General features: G+C 45.9%; 5 protein-coding genes across 5 annotated transcripts; 1 reads left to right on the top strand and 4 right to left on the bottom strand.

Annotated features, from left to right (window-relative positions):
* Positions 1-1,006: 1,006 nt before the first annotated feature.
* On the bottom strand, positions 1,007-2,059 carry TRUGW13939_10217 (uncharacterized protein; the record flags this gene model as incomplete). The annotated part of the gene is made up of 1 exon (XM_035493330.1): positions 1,007-2,059. The coding sequence occupies one exon, from the start codon at positions 2,057-2,059 to the stop codon at positions 1,007-1,009; it is 1,053 nt and encodes a 350-aa protein (XP_035349223.1).
* A 2,159-nt stretch (positions 2,060-4,218) lies between these two features.
* On the bottom strand, positions 4,219-6,870 carry TRUGW13939_10218 (uncharacterized protein; the record flags this gene model as incomplete). The annotated part of the gene is made up of 1 exon (XM_035493331.1): positions 4,219-6,870. One exon carries the CDS (start codon positions 6,868-6,870, stop codon positions 4,219-4,221), a length of 2,652 nt encoding a protein of 883 aa, XP_035349224.1.
* Positions 6,871-9,773: 2,903 nt separating this feature from the next.
* Positions 9,774-11,705, top strand: TRUGW13939_10219 (uncharacterized protein; the record flags this gene model as incomplete). Its single annotated transcript, XM_035493332.1, has 1 exon — positions 9,774-11,705. One exon carries the CDS (start codon positions 9,774-9,776, stop codon positions 11,703-11,705), a length of 1,932 nt encoding a protein of 643 aa, XP_035349225.1.
* A 525-nt stretch (positions 11,706-12,230) lies between these two features.
* On the bottom strand, positions 12,231-19,457 carry TRUGW13939_10220 (uncharacterized protein; the record flags this gene model as incomplete). Its single annotated transcript, XM_035493333.1, has 13 exons — positions 12,231-13,259; positions 13,311-13,455; positions 13,513-14,103; positions 14,967-15,518; positions 15,604-15,919; positions 15,972-16,073; positions 16,136-16,577; positions 16,874-16,933; positions 16,985-17,391; positions 17,447-18,560; positions 18,619-19,130; positions 19,187-19,383; positions 19,435-19,457. The coding sequence occupies 13 exons, from the start codon at positions 19,455-19,457 to the stop codon at positions 12,231-12,233; spliced, it is 5,490 nt and encodes a 1,829-aa protein (XP_035349226.1).
* Positions 19,458-19,997: 540 nt separating this feature from the next.
* On the bottom strand, positions 19,998-20,576 carry TRUGW13939_10221 (uncharacterized protein; the record flags this gene model as incomplete). The annotated part of the gene is made up of 1 exon (XM_035493334.1): positions 19,998-20,576. One exon carries the CDS (start codon positions 20,574-20,576, stop codon positions 19,998-20,000), a length of 579 nt encoding a protein of 192 aa, XP_035349227.1.
* Between the last annotated feature and the right edge of the window lie 1,169 nt (positions 20,577-21,745).

Consider the following 21,745-nt stretch of genomic DNA (forward strand, 5'->3'; position numbering starts at 1 on the left):
CGATCGTCCCTACTGCAGGAGCGTGCAATTTTACGCGGATGGCGATAAGTACTACTAGCGGCACAAAAATAAGGTGCATACTCCGTACGGAGTCCTCCGTGGTGGTGGCTAGAATCGTCATCATCCGCGACGCTGTCCTTTGGAGGATGTAAATCCTCCTAGACGGCGGCGTCAGGAAATGATTAATAGTTTGGCATGCATCCATGGGAGGACGCCTGAGCCTGACTCGAGCTTGAATCGCACGGCTTCCTTTCCACGGAGCCGGGACCGCACTAAAAAGTGACTACTAAACGCTTTCCACCGCGTCGGTTCGTTCCACCCCCACGGCAATTCAGCTGACGCCAATCACACCCTACAGGCTGCAGGCTGCAAGCCATTCCATGAGCATTATTATTTCTCGGATTTTCCAGGCTGAACTTGGAAGTTGAAGTTTGAACCCCGTCTACTCCTGACCGCTGCTTCGTGATAGACCACTCGTCGTCGAGGTTCGCTATCATTGCACTCGTTGGTATTTACTATGCATAGCTAGATCCTGCCTGGGCTGCTACCGCCAGTCTTTTTCCCAATTTTGGTGGCCTGACACTCTCCTACAGGATGAAGTTTGTGCTTTAATACCACTGGCGGTGAGCATCTCAATCCATGATGATTCGCGAGAGTTGATCCGACTGCTCATCGAATGAAACCAATCGGTCGGTACATTTATAGTTTGGTTCCGACTGCCCGTTCCGGCCCGCCCGTCCCATACCCACCCAGGCGACTGGTGTTTCATCTGATGGGGTAGAGAGCATGCAATCACACACGTCCTTCGAAATAAAACTCTAGTTTCAAAACAGCCTGGATTTTACAATGAGTACTTATAGCAAGATATCTATTTCCGTACATCACATCAGAGTGGAAATGTATTGCCGGTCCCTTAGCATTCCCAATGATATCATTGATGACTTCTACTACATGCTTCTACAAGCATAGATGGACACCTCACTATTCTGCTCAACACCAACCACAATTACTCAAGTCTTGTGAGCAGTTTGCCAGTGGACTGCCCGTCGAAAAGCCTCATCCACGTCTTTGGTATGTCCTCAAAGGCCGTTGGCACAATAGTTTGCCCGTCGTCTGCAACTCTGATCTTACCCTCGCGATAGCCTTGGACAAGAGCGCCCACAATCGCCGCCCACCTAGCCGGGCCAGCATCCGTCACAACAAACCCCTTAATCTGTAGTCGCATGCCAATAACATCGTACCAATTCTTAATCCCTGCTCGAGTTTGGCTGTTGTAGTCGGCTATTGCACCACATGCCACCACTCTGCCCTCCTTCTGCATCCGTGTGAGCATCAGATCTAGGATCTCGCCCCCGGTGTTGTCAAAAAAGACCTCGACAAATCCGTCTGTAGCGCTCTTTAGGTCCTCTGTGAATGTTTTGCTCTTGTAGTTCAGGCAGATATCCGCTCCTAGGCTTTCTACCCATTGGCATTTCGCATCTGTTCCGGCAATTCCGATTACCTTCCTGCATCCCAGCATATTCTTCGCAATCTGAACAGCAACCGAGCCAACTGCGCCAGCTGCTCCGCTAATCACGATAGCATCTTCGTGCCCAGCTTTTATAATATCGACCAAGCCATAGTACGCAGTCACGCCGGCAATGCCGAATATCCCTGAAAAGTGCGTAGGTGGCAAATCGTCGACAGGCTCGATCCGCATTGCTGTCTCTGCTGGCAGGACCACATACTCGCACCAGCCAGTTGTAGAACAGACCAGGGCCCCAACTGGCAGTGTCTTAGACGTGGATTCAACAACCTCGGCGATGGAGCTATACGATCTCATTGTCTCTCCGATTTCGACAGGTGAGGTATACAGCCGCTCCGGAAGGATGTTAGGGTCGATCCACATTCGTTGTGCCGGGTCGTTGGAGAGAAACAGCACTTTGAGTAACACCTGCTCTTCCCCTAATGTAGGGATTGGCTGAGTCGTCAGCTCAAAAGTTGCCTCCGGACCGGTTATGATCGGACGCCCGGTGGGCTTCCTAGCCAGAACCCAGTGTTGGCTTGTGGTGGGAGTCATTTTGATTTTGATACAAGTACTTTGGTAGGAAAATGCTATTGTAGAACTGCTGTATATAATATTCTGTCCGTCATCTTTAGGCACTATTTATATTTCACGAAGGCCTAGTCGATTTCAAATAAAAAAATGTAGTTAATGACTTCGATATTGATAACCACCGCAGCACCGCAGCGGGGCTTCCCCCCGTGATATCGGCATTACATATAATACAGTGTATGACTAATTTTAAAACTTTACTCAAATCTACATGATTAGCTCTAGTCCGATTATCTATTCTTCTCATTTCTCCCAAATTTAAATGCAAAGCTGATGTGGTGCCTTAAGCCGCACTTGCGGGCTTACTCCCGTGCGGACCTCCGCAAGTTGACCGTTTGGGTCTGATGTTCGAATGTCAAATCCGCATGTTACTTTGCGCTATGACGTATCCATGACTGTGAACTGGAAGTAGGAAAATTATAGGCTTTTCGAGGGAAAACTCCGTGGTTATAGCATGGAACATTCTTGATCAAGAAAGCGCAAGCATCGTAAGTAAGATGATCACATACGCGAAGCTGATAAATACAAGATAAGGAATGTTTAAAGCGCTAAAATTCTCGACAGATACCACTCCCAATAGCTCCAAGGACAAGCAGCTACAGGCCCAGTATAAGTTCCATCGAATCATTGAGTTCTACATACAATATTCTGGTTCTCCTTTCTGATTGGTCGGAGCAGTGCTTGTTTCAAAATTGGTTAGCCTTGGCCCACAACCCCTCCAAGCACAGTTCTGTCTTCACAACTACTCTAGAGAATCCAAACGTACAAAGATGTTGCACGTAAGGGATTTCCCAGAGTATTCTTTAAGGGCTGGCCCGGTTCACAGCTACACGGGAATAGCAACGCGGCCAGGCTCTCCGGCTTCATGCGAAGAAGCAGCGTCAAAGCTTCAATCACTTATCGCCGACGGCCATCCTATTTTCACAAAAGAGACCCTTCGAGATGTCAGCGAGCAGATGAAGAGAGTCCGCAAGAATGAGATAAAAACAGTTTCTATCAAAGGAGTGGACGGGGTTCCTATTGAATTCTCCATCGAAACTGGAGACATACACCAATCATCAAAGCTTGGTACTGAATTCATTGTGTATGCCAGGAACCACCCCATTTCTATGAGTAATTATATTAGCTAACCATTTTCACCTTGGAGCCTTCATTCATCTGTTAGTTATGAATCTATCCATTCCCTAACAACGGTGAAGAGAGAGCACCGCTTGGCATATTGCCATATAAAAATCGACCATCTTCGTGCTTTACGGGATATTTCTACAAAAGAGTTGTGTAAAATACCCTCGACCAAGTCTAGTGAGGAGGCCGAGATTTTTTTTGACTCTCACCTACAAGAGTGGAAGACAAGTTCTGCTTATCAGCGGCTAAGATCAAGCCTGATATCAACGCTGAAGATGACCATCAAAATTAATAAAGTGGTTGGTTTTGCATTTGGTTCGATCGCTAGGAATGAGTACTCGATTCGATCAGCATTTCAACATGCGCTAGCCGTCACTTTGCGGGAAATCGCTAGCGAAAGATATGAAAGCAAATTGGAGGATATTCCATGCTATGTACAAGATCCTATTTACACCGATATTGACCGGGTTATTCTTGATAAACATGGAGTCAAAGTTCTCGATGATCCTGATGGACTTTTAGAGGTTGATAATTCAGCACTTGTGGTTTCATGCAGTGCAAATGCCCCAATTAAGCAAATAGTTTCCGATATAGCTTACCCAGTGGCCATGATATGGAGTAAAACGCCAAGTAATGGCCCTTTCACCCAGTAAGCTTTCTGTTGATTACTCATATATGATGCTTACATTTCTTAGTTGGACCGACCCGGATACCCCACGGTTAAGAAAGTTGATCAACGATTATTACGAGGAATTTGAATTTCCTGGTGACAGGGAAGTTTTCGGGCCTCTTGTCATGTTTATCCGCCGCATACAGATTGAAGAAAACCTGTCCCAAGGGTCATAATGCTTCATGTTTTTTTTTATAAAAAAATTTGGGGAGTATAGAATAATGAGCACTCGGCGTTATCAATCGGTACACAAGGTGTCCAGAACATTTGAACAAATAGTATTCGTGTGCACACGGGGCTGAAAACATTTTTAAATCGAAAAGTCTGTCTATACCAGTTCAACTATTTGATCATGGTATATATTCAGTTCCAATGCCTTTAGCATCATATGAACCGCCATTGTTTTGTTATTCTTGGGGTCTAACATTTGAGGCAATTTCTGCTCCCACACGCTGTTCCTCGCATTAAAGTGAGACTCAAAGTCAACCCAATCCCATTTTTGGTTAATGGATGAAGGTTGGGTTTCCTGCCTTTGTTGCTCCGATGTTGAATTTTCTGCGATAACACGACGGAAATTTCCGTAATGGTTGTGCCATTTCTGCCGCATGTGAATGCCGGGGAATGGAATCGAGGTATGATTCAAAATTATCCTCGAGTATTCAAAAACTAGAAATAGCTGCTCTGTAATTGCAGCCCAATTTTTGATTTCATGCAACTGTGATTTCATTTCATCAAACACAGGAGAGAAAACATGTGTCGTAGTTCCCTGGTTTTGAGCATTCAATGGCAAGAATGAACAACAAAATTGTTTCAAATCCCACCTATAAGTTCTTTCAAATTCCACGCCACACCATTTTATGAACCATATGTCTTCATAGGGCTCCAAATGGATCTTTCCCTCGCCTGATGGCTGTCCAACATTTCCTTGATTAATCTCCTGCACTAGCCTTTGGATAGCGCCCTGGTCAAGGAACATCCATCTTAGTTTTAAGCTCAACTGCTCCCACTCTTGCTTTAGCCTATGTTCAATTTCTCGTAAAGATGTAGATGTCAACAGACTGAAAGTCAGTATGTGGTCTTTGACGGCGGAATATGGAGGAATGATTGCAGTGGCCTCGATTGTGGTAGATGTAGGAATGCTGTACAGTTCTACCAAGCGGGAGTGCAGTTGTAGAATAAGGTTTTCCTCTTCTAATGAAAAATTTGATATTTCATATCCAGTTATGACGGAAGATGTTAAACTGCGGCTGATGGGCATAAGCGACGTCCGTGATGCAGGCGAGCCAATCGATAAAAGACAGACGGATATTAGTGAATAAGAGCCCGAATCTCGATTGCTTCGAAGTATAACAGGGTGGTCCCATCCACTTAGAAGAAAAACGTGGTCCGTTGATATCTGATAAGATAGACCGGGGATAGTAACGATCAAATTTCCTTGCAATCCTACCAGATTCTTTTGATTTCCTCTGGAAATAATGACGTTGGTATGATCATTGAATCGGTTTATAGTTCCAACGATATCACAGATTCTGATGGCAAAAAGTCGAATAGACCGCGAATCACCGTTTATTTGGATCTGATGGTCAAAACACAACATTTTGTTGAATATCAAGGGTGTTGAGCGCTGTATAGTACGATCATGGGAGTCCAACTCGAGCTTTTTCTCGTCCTGCAGGCGCAAAAGGTCTCTTGGGAACGACAATGTCAAACTCTGGGACCAATCCGGAACCCAAGATGGTACATTGAATGTCTTTTCTTTTGTTCCAGCTAGTGCTAGAACGTCCATAGTCTGACAATGCTGGATCATATATGCAGTAATTCCTGTATAGACGGATTCTACCGGAACTCGATAATCTGGAGTAATATCATTCTGATATATTAATCCAAGTATTGCAAATATTTTATCCCGTGGATCTGAGCATTTGTACGGTGATGCATTGAGTAATATGCGTAGCAGATCTTGCCCAGTAAATCCGTACCATGATGGATTCTTAACAACCCACGCCGGGGCATGAACGTTCAATAAATTTGTTCCAGAGAGTGATGATGGCCAAAATGCGGAATGCTTGCCACAGAAAATTTCCCAGTCCTTGGCTAGAAGACGTTCCTGGACCACCCAGGCTCTAGAGAAGAACGGCTTTTCAAATAAAAGCTGGAAACTGCGTCGGGTTTCTAGATCGATAGGTATGACATCCTTAGGTGTAATTTTCTCGGCTGTTTTCAGTTCCTGGAGAAATACAAGTGCCATCTGCGTTTCAGGTGACTCGTCACAAACGTAAGCCACCACTTTAGACGCCTTTGAGTAGATCTCATGCATGAGTCCCACTTTGTCTGTTTTGTCCTCCAAGTCATTTTGATTGATGCACAAAAGGTCCACCCAAAGCAATCGATCAGACTTCGAATCTCTTACAGCCTGAAGTGCCTTTTCACAACCCCGCGTCACATATACGATGTTCCAGTATGGACCCAAAAACACCGGACAGTGCCCCTTAGGATCTTGTGCAGAACTATATGACAACGCGTCGTATCTTGGGGGTGAGAGGCCGCTGAGATTCACTATCTCGATATCGGCATGTAACGGAGTATCGGGTAAGCCCGATCTCAACCGAAGAAGACGAACATCACGGTGTGATATGATGTCGGAATGTATTGTACTTGGAGATTCTGGTTCCATATATGTATCCTCGTCTATCATCCTACCCTCTGTGGAAAGTGATGACCGTGTGTCCACAGGAAGAGAATCCTGAGAAGGGGGCAGCGAATGAGAGTGCTTGCTGCTAGTGTAGTCGACAACAGAAGGCCAGGAAAGACTCAGTTTTTCGCCGTCTTCCACTTCAGGGGGTTGGTAAGCAGACAAGTCAATGGTGTCGTTACTCTCGTCCTCCAATAGTGGAATCGCAAAGCAGTAGTTGCAGCATGGAATGCCGCCGGCAATCGACACGTCTGGTCGCTTACACCCCGATTCATGCCAGCAGGACATCTTTTCTGTATTATGTAAATATTGGGCAAAAAAAACATGCGATTTTGTGACAATATAGATGATTATGGATGAAATCTGATATAGGGAGGAAAAATGCGGGGTTGGCTCGCGAAAGAAAAACTGGTGATAAAGATGGTGACTTCTACTCCCATTAGCAGTTGACCCTAGCCTCCTTGGCGAACTAGAGACCGAGGGACTTTTTTGCTCCAAAGCTTGCGCTGAAACCAGACATATGTGTGCGATGATGAGTGAGGGAGGATGCGGTGATTCTCCTGGCGCTAAGAGGCGCTTACGGTTAGCCCTTTATTGGTTCAACTATGCGGCGCAGACGAATCAAATGTGTAATGGAGGGGTACAATGTGATTTGAAACGTAGGCTGGTGTGTCTTATCGAATAGAATTCTACTTTCCATGACTAGCCCCTCCAATTATAGGCAACTTCACCTTGTTGGTCGGCCCCTTAAAGGAGCTATAAAGCGGCTTTTCATGAGTGGTGAATAAAATAGCCAGGCCGTTTCCTCTTATCGATGGTTTAATATATGAGAATACTCGTTTTAATAACTTATTGCTATTGTATATTGATAGTATGCTAGCTCAGTTGCGTACAGTACTTCTACGTTATCTTAAACGATGACCATATTGGAGGATAGCTACTCGTCGCCAACAAATTCCCGAATGAATTGTTTTCAAGGGCGTCAAAGTGTTCTAGACAATGTGCTAATCAATATCATGAAAATTTTTTAGTCATATTCATCCGAAGCCTCGGCGCCAGCGTAAAACGTAAAGGCTATTTTTAGACCTGAGACGGTATTCAAATTTGGATATGCGAGATTGCGAGCCTGACACGTGGGTTTGCAAATCACAGTCTCTGTATTGCATATGAAACAAAATCCCAGTTACTAAATCGGTCTCCCGGCCTTTTAAATCCGGATATTGCATGTAGCCGCCGTGGCGTTTAATTCTTGACGTCTTCCATCCAATACTTCCCGAGTCTAACTATACACCGAAATTGATGATCGTCGTTGACCTGTAATGGAATATTAATGGCTGACAGAATCAATTGGTTCTGGATAGATATATCAAGGTGTTGTCACTCATTTTAGAAACCTTGGGCGTCGAAAAGGCGCGTATTGACAGCCTCCAACCAACGACCCGAGGCTTTTTATTGGATAAGGCTTATTATTAGATGCAGGTATTAGATTCAGGTTTGCCAAAAAAGCATAAATAGTCATCGATTCCCGCTCAAAGGATGTATCTTTGCACACTTCAACGAGACTTTACAAACTGAGAACTTCACACCACACCATCTCATCATTTTAACATCCGTTAATATCCGAACCTTTCTCAAACTACTTTGCTATTTGTGATCTGTCAATTTAATCTCAACAAACATCCACTTTCCAAACCCATTGAAAGTCCTCACAGTGACTTCATATCTCTTGATCTTGAGAACTTTACGAGTCAATACTATTAACAATATCATTTGTGTTTTTGAATCTGTCCTCCCACCGGTAAGATCATATAATCCCTTAGTATTCATGGTGTCTAACTCAAGTTTAGAACGCAAGATGTGCCACACCGTTTATGTGACATACGTTGGATGTCTTCACGAAATCGGGTACACAGAGGGTTGTGAGGATTATCCGAATTGCTATAAAACTGAGGCACCTAGGATGGACCCCGGCAATTGCCCAAATTGCGACCAATACCCAACTCCTCCCAGCGAAAAGAACCGCGCATGTGGTAGACGTGGTAGACGTTAGGAAAGTCGAAGAATGTGCGGCCGTGGTTCTCAGAGGCTTTTTACTGGCCTTCATGAATGGAGAGATGGCTATTTTGATACATATGTGTATATTTTTCATTCGTTTTGATTGCTTTGATGTTTCTGGTTAACCGGCTTTTTTTGTCTGTCACTTCCTGTGTACGCTGATAAGCTTAGTCCCTCATTTTACATGCATTTCATTGTGTTTACGTATTTGAGATTTGAGATTTTTATACTACAAGCCTTCACTATCGTTCCTTCCGTATTTATAATGAGCCAATTAGCTACTCATACATAGTATTGATTCGAGTTCTTCACATGTGTAATGTATGTCCTTTGACGCGGATAAGATATTGTTAGCCTGCATGTATTTGTTTCAGGAAACAAACTCGGATTTTAATATTCAGTCGCTTCTCTGGTTAAAATCCACGGTACGGATGACAGATTGGGACATAAATTTTAGACTAGAATTCTTGACAAAGGATACGTTCAATAGCGGCAACACAATTCTACCACAAATTTTTTCCAATAGAAGTAAAACAACACGATAAACATCCAAACATGCAGGTAGGCAACTCCTAGGGAATAATTAGAACAATACCAAAAAATCATAGAGATATCCTATCATGGTGTTGCACGGGGTATTTAGCCGGACCACGGGACTGCCTTATGCGAGTTCCCTTTTTAGGCTTGATTAGTGATTCTTCCGCTGACAGAGCTTCAACATTCCTTCAACTTCCTTCGTTCCCCAACTATGCGGATCGCCCATACGACAGGAACAAAATCAAAAGGAGCAGAATGAAAAGGGAAAGAGGGAAACGACAATAAGCCTCTTTGCCCTCAAATCCGTAAATCGAACCAACATGTATTCAACCTTTGCCGCCTCCCCTAACAAGAGCAGCCCCGGCCATAGCAAACGTACTTCTTCCGCAGGCTCCTCCTTGTCTTTGCGTCCCAAACGAAACCAGGTCTCGCGCGCCTGCGACTGGTGCCGCGTCCATCGCATTAAATGTGACAGCAGCCTGCCCTGCCAAAACTGCCGCACACGGGGCGGTCATTGCGCCAAGAACGCGCGTGAAGTGCGCACTCTCCCTCATGCCCTCAGGTTTTAAACTCCTTCTGCCGTGATATTACATCAACTGATGGGGGAAAACAGAGAAATAGAGCGTTTACAGCAACGTATCCGAGAGCTAGAAGAAAAACAGTCCGGATCCGCTGCTGACCAGCCCAAGCGAAGCCGACGGGGATGGGATGGGATTCACACTCGCTCGGCACACGCCTCGCAGACGCAGTGGTATGGCCCTTCATCGGCCTTTTATTTCATGGGCCGTATAAGCAATTACCTGAGCACCGTGCTAGAACAGCCTCAGAATGTCCACCATCTGCAACCTAACTCGGCTAGCCGCAGCTTCACTAGTCCCACCTCGCCCAAGAATGGCCTTGAGACCTCGTCTCTCGGCGAAGGCATGTATCTAAGTGCCATTGAAGAGGATTTCTTCCTCAACCTGTTCTGGCAATCGTACCACCCCACCTATCAAGTCCTAGATGAAGCCGAATTCCGGGAGCATTATAAGTCTCTCTGGGCCCTCTCGCCCACGACGCGGAAGTCATCTGCGCTCGTCGACATTATCCTCGCCCTCTGTATGCAGTACGGTGTTATCTCGGGTCACGAGCATGATTCTAACATCGCGGACGGTGATGTGGGTCTAGATGACGCGAGTATAGCTGGTCGATGGTACTACCGCCGTTCACAAACGCTCCTCACCTCCGATGTTGAGAGCCCATCCATCGCGACGCTCCAATGCCACCTCTTTTCCGTCGTATACCTTTGCAACGCTTCATTTCAGAACATGGCGCACGTTACTCTAGCGCTCGCCATACGCACTGCCCATATCCTCGGTCTTCATCTAGAGCCACCCGACAGCCTTCCTCGGGCCCAACGAGAGTTGCGAAAACGGATTTGGTGGACACTTTACACAATCGAGAGCAAGACGTGTATGAAACTCGGCCGGCCGTGGCTATCAGCCGACCTGACTGCTACCTGTAGCGTTCCAGCTGATGACCACGAGCTGGCTCGGATGTCTGTCTCGAACATTGCAGCGTACGGCGACAATGTAACTTGGTTAACCTATAGTCGGCTTTTGACAACATTGGTGCTCACAATTGAAACGATCTATCTGAGCTTCTACGACAAATATGCCGAGATCATGGAGGCTAACAACCTCAAAACCCTGTATACGGATTTGACCTATCTAGAAATGTTGGCAGAATGGCTCCCGTCCCAACTGGATAGCCTGCATGTCTGGCTGTGCAATGTCCCAGACGCAATGAAGACGAAACGTAAGGATTCGGGGGAGCCTTTTTCGACTGACAGGTCGGCGCTACATCTAGAAAGATACGCACCATCGTGGCTCCAGCGTCAACGGCTGCTTCTAGAGCTGCTCTATCACAATCTATCTATGAACCTCTACCGACCCTTCATCTATTTCCCGTCCGGCTCTCCTACCGTGGTTACAAATTCCAGCCCCATAGCTGATGACCACGCCATCTCCTGCATCAACCATGCCGTCGCCATTACACAAATTCTTCATCAGGCCCTAACAAGTACCGACCTCGTCAAGGGGTGGTATGAAGCTTTTCAATGGCAGTGGAATGCCACTCTCTCCATGACCGGCTTCGTGCTCGCGTATCCGCAACATCCGTCCACGCCAGTAGTCCGCGACGCCCTCGACAATGCCATCACAGTTTTCGAGGCCTTTGGCACTCATTTCGCAGTCGCTATGAGCGCTGCCAATGTCACCCGGGGACTTGCTGCCAAGGCCGACTTCCTTAACGGCCGCTTTCCATCGGGTTCCACCCCTTTGCTCTCAGACCAGACAAATACCTTACCAGACCGCGATAATAATGATGATCCGGGCAATTTAGGGCGTACGGATACACCATGGGCCGAATTACAGAGCACGTTGGCCGGGGAGATGGGATTAGCATACAATGACGACTGGTTGTATGGATTTGAGCCGTTGTATGTAGGATCGAGGGATCAGGCGGAGGTATGGAACTTTACTTGTGGTTGAATTTTCTTGTAGCTTTGCTACTTTGGATAGATTGTCAGTTGAAACGGCTAAATGGTGGTAAAACAAAGTTATACAGATACAGACGCACTGGGTATAGTGCGCCTCGTCACATTTATTCCATGAAAAATTGAACTAAGTCCTAAATCTGTAGGCATCTTATCTAACACTTAGTAACACGCCACTATCCTATAGCGAGAGAACTTTTTTTTGTCTATTCGAATTGGGAGTAGGGGCAGCGGAGCGCCTATTTCGGATCTCCGTAAAGACTAGTAGGAGTTTCCGGAGTTGCCCAAAGCGGAAAGTTAGGGTTTATCAAGACTTGCCGAAAAAGGGGCCACGAACAATAATGAATGGGGTTGCACGTACTACAAGTATTTATTATTATAGACGTGTATAAACCAACTTACCCTTTCTCAATCTAGCTTTCTTTAATCTAATTATTATCCTTCCACTATCTTACAGACACATAAAAACCAATTTATCCTTCCACGCCCTACTTTTTAGGGCTCTATGAAAGGTCGACTACTATAAAAACCTCTTACGCGTTAAGAACAATGAACAAATTGTCCACATTGCCCCCGCAGCAATGACCATAATCCAAATATTCTCAATCGTCCTGACAATTGCATCCACACACTGCTGTCTTAACTCCGGGGATACAGTCTGGAGTAATTGACTCCGCGCTCCCGCAAGAGCCGCTTGGATCTGGCTGTCTGAGTAATCGGTGTCAGCTAACACGTCCTTAAGGCGCATAAATCCCAGACTTTGGAAAATGGAGCTTGCAATCGCCAATCCAATTAGTTGGCTAGACCCTTGCGAGATATTCATGTACTGCAGCACTTCCGCCACCCGGTCCGGCTTCACCAGCAACGGCCCAACAGCATACCCGGCCTGTGTAGTCGTCATTCCCAGCCCCAGCAGGACTGTAAAGCCATAGATGTGGGAAACCGGTGTGCTGTATTTAACTGTGTACATTGTCGCCGCCCCGCACGTCATGAAAATGCCACTGAGCAGATACCAGACATTGTGGTAGCCGGTTCGCTTCATGATTGCGCCACAGGCGAGCGTGGTCGCCACGTAAAAGCAAACGAATGGAAGTAGGCGGACAGCCGCAAAGACGCCATTGTCTCCGTGAACGAACAAGAAGTATAGCGGGATGTAGTAAACCGAGACAAAGAGAGCAGCGCCTCCGCAGGCCATGCAAACATAAAGTAAGACTAGCTGAGGCTTCAACAGGAACTCGCACGGAAAGAGGCGGTCGACGGTGTTTGTGAAAACACAATATCGTTGCGTCACACAGAATACGATGGTAAGGATTCCAAATACCACAATGAGTGCGATGATGCGGCCATCACCCCATGCCCAGATTGAGCCTCCAAACGTGAAGGCCACCGTAAACGTAACGCAGACACCTGCTGTTAAAACAATACCCAGCCAGTCGAGAGAACGCAGCTTAACTGAGAATGGCGTGTCTGTGCGGCGAGGCACAGAAGGGAGGATGAATAGATAGATGGGGGACATGATGCCGAAGATGACAAGGTTTAAATAGAATGCCTAATAAAATAATTAGCGCATTACCAGACTCCAAGGGAAACGAAAACAAACCCATCTCCATGTCGCTGAGCTATCCGCAAAGGATCCTCCCACAATGGGTCCTAGGATGCATCCGCCACCATAAACGAACCCAATCATTCCCACATACACTGGCTGTTCATTTGGCGTAGTTAAGATTGTCACGAGATTCAGTGTCCTATACAAAACATATTTAGTATCGCTTATCGTCAGATCATGAACTGGCCTGCCATACCCCAAGTACATCCCGGCTCCTCCAACACCAGCCCAAACCCTTCCCACAATAATAGCATTCATCGATGGAGCGCCACCGCACAAGGCACTTCCAGCAGCAAACATGGTCAAGCACCCCAAGAATACCCATTTTACGTCGAAGTTTCCAAATATCTTGCCTAAGGGCAATATGGCCACGGTCGAACCGAGGGTAAATCCGACCCCCAACCATCCGAGAAGAGCGACATCGCCAAATGTTTCTGAAACTGCCGCTTGGATATCTGCTGCAATGGTAGTGTCAAGGCCATAGAGAATATTGGCTGAGAAAATAGCCACGCAAATGAGGAACCACCGAATGCCGGTGACTGTCCGCGGCGCGACAGGTTCTGGTTCAGTAGGGGACCCATGCTGCTCCTTCTGGATCGAATCAGACGACGGTGAAGTACTTTCCAAATTATTGTTCTCAATGTCCATTCCTTTTTCGAGCTGGCCATCGAGCTCTGGAGTAAGGGATGCGGTAGTCATCGTAGCTGCCCAGTGAGAAATCAAAACCGCAGTGCAACAAAAGAAAATCCTAGTCGGGTGGTAGGTGACCTTGAAGGGGTTTAAATAGCTTGGGTAGGCATGAGAGCTCAGTTTATCGATTAGACCATGGCGCATTGTGTAGGCCGGAGTACGCGGAGTTTCTATGCGATGTCCCAAATAGGCAATCGCGGAATTCCGGGAAACCAGCAGATTCATTCTGATTTCTAATTTTGGCGGATTTGCGGATTTATAAGCTTTTATTCTTTGTCTCTCACTGTGAAAATATGCTGGCTGAAATTTTATCGCATGTGATTTTTATTCTCGACCAAGTCAAGGGTGAACAACATGTATCAATTGAGATTTTTTGTTTTCCAATGTTGATCAAATTTATAATTCAGAGTTTTCAAGGGATCAGAATCGGGTTTAATAAGCTAATACGTGTATATTTTGAAAATCCATTCAATGTTTCAAATGTTACATTCCTATATTACATGTATTGCTAGAGAGCGGCACAACAGGTCCTAGGTGAATATCAGGTAAGTTTGAAAGCCTCCGAATGACCAATATAACATTGGAAGAGCTTTAAATGAAACCAGCTTGGTGCTCTACTAGGATTATGCTCTAATAACATTAGGTCGTCTTTCGTAGAGGTTCTTGCTTCGGCTCCTAGATAGTCTTTCATGGTTCACTCACCTCCCACCTTTTGATACTACCTGTGAAAGCCATAAAATCTATTATAGCTTGTCGTTAACCGTTACAGTTGGCGCAAAACTCGGGTTGCCGTTTCGTTGGATGCATCTTCTATTCCCCAAGACGCCACAATCTCTTCATACTTCTATGGCTCCCAAAATCCAGCCATATCTTTATTTTAAACCTGGCCTGCTTCAATCTGCTACAGACACTTTCTGCCAGATTCTGTGTGCAGCTCTTTCGTGCAAACACGCCACCCACGGAAATTTGGTGAGGACTCCCTGCACATCACTCCATTCCCTGAAATTCAGGGCTCCAAGTGTCCGGACAAGTATTGGCGATATATCATCAAATTCTCTATCGGAGAAAATTGCAATTGCACCAACGAATACCATCCATAGAATAAGTGGAAACTTCTCAGCCCCCAAGTCACCAAGACCGAGAAGCGAGTTTAGTAATTGGGATCCGAGCAGTTCGTAGCGCATGCGAAACCCGTAGCCAAACCAGGATGTCATAAAGGCCAATGAAGCTAGCCGAAGAGCCTCTTGAAGACCTCGTGAGGGAGTAACACTTAGCAAACGATAGTTGAGCGAACTGATTGTAGCGTGGAAAGTGTTGGGATGCAGGTACACAGGGTTTGACTGCTGGTTTCTAAAATTTGCAGTGAACTCGGTAAGGCAATTAAAAGTAGACTCAAGGTCTGGGTATGGTGACGGCTGCCTGTTGAATGAAATTGTTGCCAATGGAGAGTCAATGGCATCATAATAAAACCGCGGTCGACTTTTTGTCCGTACGCTGAATTCAACGTCGAGTCTGTCAAGTTAATGTTAGAATGATGTGTTGATCTGAAAAGAAGAAAGAAACAAAACAAAACAAAGTCATTTTCAAGAATCTTTACCTAAGCATCTTCAGCTGTAGAGACGGGTTATGGTTCAGATACGAAAAGCCACCCACATGCTCCAGCATGCACTGCAGCCCATCTAGGTGAATCCGTGCTCGACTGGTATTCCCCTCACAGCTATCGGCTATTGCAAGGGATGTTATGACTGCAAAGAGAGGGTCAGGCAACCTTTCCTGCTGGAAGCACTTCAGTGTCTCGCTAATCAGCCGTAGCGCTTCACCAAGGTGAAACAATGCATCCGGCTGAGCATTTTGTGGATTCAGTGATAAACACTCTATCATACTAATTGAAAGTGCTAGTAAACAATGTAAATCTTTAAAAGGTCAATAAATCAGTATGCATGTAATTCGTCTAAATAGACTCACAAGCAGGTTCCACTAGCGTGTAAAAGAACCAAACATCGTCAGTTGGATCACGCGGAAGGCACACCTGCATGGGATATATGTGTTCAGAGAGGCTCGTCAAAACTAAGTATTAAGTTTTAGAAAGAGTTCGATCTTGTTCCGATATGCAGAGCGGCTGTACTCACAGTTGTACATGGCCCGTTTCATGTATGGTTCCAATTCGAAAGCAAATTGAAACCCCGAAAATTCATCGCCAACTCGCCTTGGAATCGAAGTGATCCGATATTGAGACTGTTTCTCATTAAAGGTAGGTGTAGGCTGTGCAGTGTTCTGAAGCGCACATTCTTGCTGGTTACATTTTCCACGGCGGATTGTCTTGTTGAGGTTTCTGCCTTTCATGACATAGCTTCTAATCAGCTTCCGCTGGTGCCCTTCCAATTTACGGATGCCATCGGGCCCTCCGCTGTCAATGAATTGAAGTGTCATGGTTGTGGATGCTGAATGTTGAATGTTGAATCGCGCAAGTTCTGAGAACGCTTGGAGTATTTTGCTGATGACGTCCGCCAAGAGCGGATTTAGTCGGACATAGAGGTACATCCGAACCGATACACCCCATCCTCCTTGCAACTATTTTGGGAATTTCCAAGGTCACTTAAGATGACTTTTCATGTATTTAACCTGTTGGAGTCTGCATAGCGCCGCAATAAAGGGGAAGCTACACCAGACGGTAATGGAAATCTTCTACTACTACTACTCACATGTCTTTTCAAGACAGTTTAGTAGTGTTTAATGCATAGTCAATATACACGCTAGAGAAGACTGCAACTACGAGATTCATTCGGTAGTAAGAACATTCAAGTATATCATTGTGTAACTGCTCTACTATGAGCTAAATCAACCGGTGACTACCACAGTTTACACACAGGCTCCTTTGTCGGGCATTTGAAGGCTTCTTTAAACTCTCTCGAGTTTGCCAATGTCTCCTGCATAAAATTTAGCAACTCATCCTGCATTGAAACGGATCGAGAACTTACCAAGACACGGGCTGGCTTTGGTGCATGCGGATCGGTATAGATAGCACGGACTGCCTGTGCCTTGGTGGTCTTACTGCACCACCAGTTCGAATAGGAAACGAAAAACAACTGATCCTTGGTGAAATGAGTCAATCCAGGCAGCGATTTATCAGGACGAGAGTCGTCATGTTTCTTCCAGGCAAAATATGAGGCCGACAACCCGCCAGCATCGGCAATGTTCTCGCCTAGTGTCAGCCTGCCATTAACGTGAAGTGGCTCCGAGTCTGGATCAGGGCCAGGGACTGTATAGTTAGAGTATTGGTCAATGAAACATTGCGCACGGTCCTCGAATGCTTCTACTGTTTTGTTGTTCCACCAGTCGGTGTAATTACCGATCTGGTCGTAGTGTCTACCGCCAGAATCAAAGGCTATGGTATTTCATGTCAGATTGAGTCGAATGTATCACAAGGGTTGCTAACATACCATGCGAGAGCTCATGACCACTGACCGCGCCAAAGGCTCCATAGGCTAAATAAAGAGGGGCATTCGGTCCGTAAAAGGTAGGAGGCTGCATTATACCAGCAGGGAAAACAATTTCATTGCCCGGGGGGTTATAGTATGCATTGACTGTCGGCGCGGACATGCCCCATTCATCACGATCCGTGGGCTTTCCTAATTTCGCCCATTGACGTTTGACCTCAAACCTGGTCATACTAACCACATTCTCGAAGAAAGTATCATTCGCAATGTGGAGGTCTGCATAATAGTTGTTCACGTCGTCGTCGTCCATTAAATTAGGGCTCTTTGTTGGGTAGCCGATCTTCTGGATGATGTTTGCAACTTTTTGCTTGCCGAGTTGTCTAACTTCCGGAGACATCCACTTTGTCTGGTCCAGGATGTAGACAAACCGTTCTTTGATGTCGGATACAATCTGGTCGCCAAGCTCCTTCGATGCTTCAGAAAAGGAGTCCAGAACGTAGAATCGACTTAGCGTCCAGCCAATGCCAAAATCTAGAGTTTGAATACATTTTCGCCATCTCTCCTCAGTAGCTCGAGGGTCCTTTCCGGCAAGGCGATTGTTAAACTCCAGAAGCGGAGCAATCTTAGCGTCTTCGATCTCATCGGCGAAGGTCTGTATTACTTTCCATTTGAAAAAGGCTTGGACAACCACCCTAGGCGTTTTGCTCAAAATAGCCGACAACTCTTCCAAGTAAGATGGAGAGCCGACAATTAGTTTCTTTGCCTGGTAACCTTTCGGTCCCAACTTCGAGATAATTTTGCTAAAGGAGATTTCGGGAACCAAGGCCTCGGCTTCTTCAGGGCTCTTTGGGTTGTAATACTGAGTGACGTCTTCTTGTGCCTGTGTATCAGGTGTAGCGTTTGCTAATTTCTGCTCAAGGAGCACTACATTTTTTGCAAGCCTCAACGAAGAAAGACCGTCGCCTTTGGAGGACTCGAATTGGTGAAGTACGCTCAACACAACACCGGTATAGTCTTTCACAGTCTGTGTGTTGTTATAGTACTCGCGAGCGGGAAGGCCAATCTGTCGTGGCGGTGTAACGAAGACAACCACGCTATCCGGATCGCGATCATCAGGCTAAAAGGTTTGTTAGTTGGAAGCCTTGAGAAATTGTGGGCTGTTAAGAATTCCTTACTGATACCGAAAGTTCGGTGAGAGCCGATACACCGGACTGAGCTAGAAATGCAACCACATCCGACAGGTTTGTTTTTGAATGTTTCCCGTGCACGGGATAAATTATCTCGATTTGATCGAGCAGGTCATTCAATGGTTTCGATCCTCGCCCCTTTAGCGTCTCTGTATCGGTACAGGAATCATAAGCAGATTTTAGCTTCTGAAAGCTTTTCTTATCTGCTGGCGACAGTTTATCTCCCTCAGAGGTGTCTGGTGCTTCGAGAATATGACGCAGCTGGACCTGTGCATTCTCTGCCATAATAGTCCCTGCAAATATGGAGCCCTGATCCGGTCGCATGTCATGACGATCTCTCCAACCGCCGCAGGCGTATTGTTCAAAGTCATCACAAGGATCAATATCTTCGTAGTGGGGATCAAGGTTATATAGAATCTCGGATGCTGCATGGATACATTCAGGCTCCAAGCATAGGACGGGGGCGGAAACATGCACGGGCTCTGTGGTTGGTGTAGTGTCTTAAGAGACAGGATGTCAGTAAGTTGGATTTAAGCTCATATCTGTGAAAACATACTAGAAATTAATCTGCTGGAGACGAGATAAAAGCCGCAGGCAGAAAAGGCAAGCCATTTCGCAATGTTTAACAGCTTGCGGCTTGGTCGCTCTCTAGAAAAGCGTGACATCTCATCGCCTGGTTCGTATTTCTCGTCAGTTAAGCTGATAGGTCCTCGAGATCGAGACTGGACCCAGACAAAGCGTTTGACCGACCACCTTTTGCTATCGTCAGTGCTAGATTCGGCATAGTCATGCGGTGACTCTCACCTCTGATGAGCCGGCTCATCCATGGTAGTTGTAGGAAAATCAGCAGCGGTTTTTGAGGGAGAAAAGACAATATTCCGAGGTTCTTTGTTGTTGCTATTGCGAGACAAAGCAGGTGGTCAGGTGAGGTCATCGGCTGTGCTGATTCATCTTGTCAACATAAATTTCGGCACTTGATTGGCCGCAGCCCTGAGCTCTCCCAGAACGGTTAGCGCTATCTGGGGAGATAAGACCGCCCAATCAGCGACAGGTCATGATTTGATTTGTTTTCTTCTATTCTTCGTTCATTACTTTTGTGCTTGTGCTTCCATGGTAATAAAGTTCAACGAAGTTACTTTAGTAATTGGCAATACTTGGCTGCAGATAACAGATAAATTCTGGTCCATTATTTCCACCTACATCCTTGTTAAATACTGAGGCCTCATAGTACGACAATGGACAAAATGGTATCAAGTTATATTCTCTGGTTTCGTTATATCATTACAGTCTTCATAACCAGAGAAAATGAGCTAGATTCTATGACGCGGTAGATATATCAATAATATCTTTATAGATCACTTCCCAGCTCATGTGCGAGGTTTCGCGAAGGTAGTATCTTCTTCTGTATCATTGCACACGTCTGGCTGCAGACTTGTTGCGGTACTAGCCTGGGTACTTGGCACCAAATCAAACGCCGCAAAGTGACCAACATTATCTGCCGGCCTCGAGCAACGAAGGGTCTCGATCTCATCCGTGAGTTCCTGCACATGGCCATTCATCCGATCAAGCGTCCGTCGTTGTTCATGGTGGCAGTGGAGTAGTTTGGCGTGTTCTTCTTCAAGGCTACTTAGTTGTGCTTCCAAAGTCTTGATACGATTATCCTTGCGCTCGCGAAATGCGCGTTGCGATGCTCGGTTCTGGGCACGGCGTCTCTGCAAATAGCAAAACAGGAGAAGGGTTAGTTCAACACAATCTAAGAAAGATAAATCCACACAGAAAAACTTCGTTTGCTTTCTAACATTATCAGTCTTTGCAATTAATTCGGCTGGGTCGGAGTCTTGCAGTTTATCCTGGCTTTCAATGCAAGGTAGCTTTATGAGCGAAGTTTCCAAAGAGGGGTGCCCGCTGGAGTGAGAATGCTCAGATATTGCCAGGCCAAAGGCCATTGCATTGTCCGGATAAACAAACAGCTCATTATATGGATAGTTAGTGGGGGTGCCAACGTTTGAGGGCTATTGTTTTCATACAAATGAAGGCCTTGGAGTTGAAGGATTCGAAAACGATGGGGGTTCCATTTTTCGGCTTTGGATTGAGCTGGCTCTCACCACTGAGGCAGTGTTGAATAAATTTGCATCAATCGATCAGAGGCGAAATTAACTGGAGCCGATCCGGTTATCAAGCTATATGTATAAATTGCAATAGCATTGACTAGTATACCTGGAATCATCCAACAGCAGCCGATAAAAGGGGACAATGACTCGATTCCCTTCACCCACCATGAAGATTCCTAGTGGAATGGGTCGTTTTCTAGCTGAAGAGGAGGCTTAACCAGACGCCAGATGGGGATGGCGCTAAAGGGCAAGCGAGTCGCGCCGACCCCGCGTGTGAATAATTAGGCTTTCACGTTCTCAATGTTATCTGCGTCCTAACCAATTGGAAAATTGATGATTGCGAGCCTAGAATTGGGCTTTCTCATCAATTAGTAAGAACATAACTATTAGTTAACTAGCTAGCACTGCTTAGTGATCCTGCCAAGTTCTGATGTCTTGACAGTCTTGTCCTGAATCGGGTAGCGGAATTTGCTTGTTGACACTAAGCTTTTCTTTAGTCTCTCGCTTGGCGATGCTGTTAAATGTAGATAATAGCCGATTACCGATCCTAAGGTATTATAATTACTATAGTCGGTGTGGGTGTTCACAGCCTTCAGGTGCATGATAATCACCAGAATGGCCAGGTGCGGTTGAGCCAGAGGATTGTTCGGTTTTTTTTCCGGGCACAGCAATAATAATAATGCCCATCATACATCTAGAGATGCCGAAGACTGAGTGGCCGCGGAGCTGTAATGGTTGAATCGCCTAATGGCCAGTATAAAATCTGTTGTTCCACGAACCTGAATCCAGCCCTAACATTCAGCTATATCGAGTCCGGATAGGTCACTAACCCAGGCTATCAAGACCCAAGAGTCATCTCGACTTGCGCGAGCCTTAGGCGCATGGATTTGGAATATTATTGGGCGAAGAACTCTATAATTCTATCTCCTGGATGCAGTCACCCGAGTCGCAGTCATTTCGGTTCTCGTCCGAGCGCGAAGTAAAATTGACCAGCTTCCGATTCA

Source organism: Talaromyces rugulosus, chromosome V (assembly GCF_013368755.1).
Source record: "Talaromyces rugulosus chromosome V, complete sequence".
Lineage (NCBI taxonomy): Eukaryota > Fungi > Ascomycota > Eurotiomycetes > Eurotiales > Trichocomaceae > Talaromyces > Talaromyces rugulosus.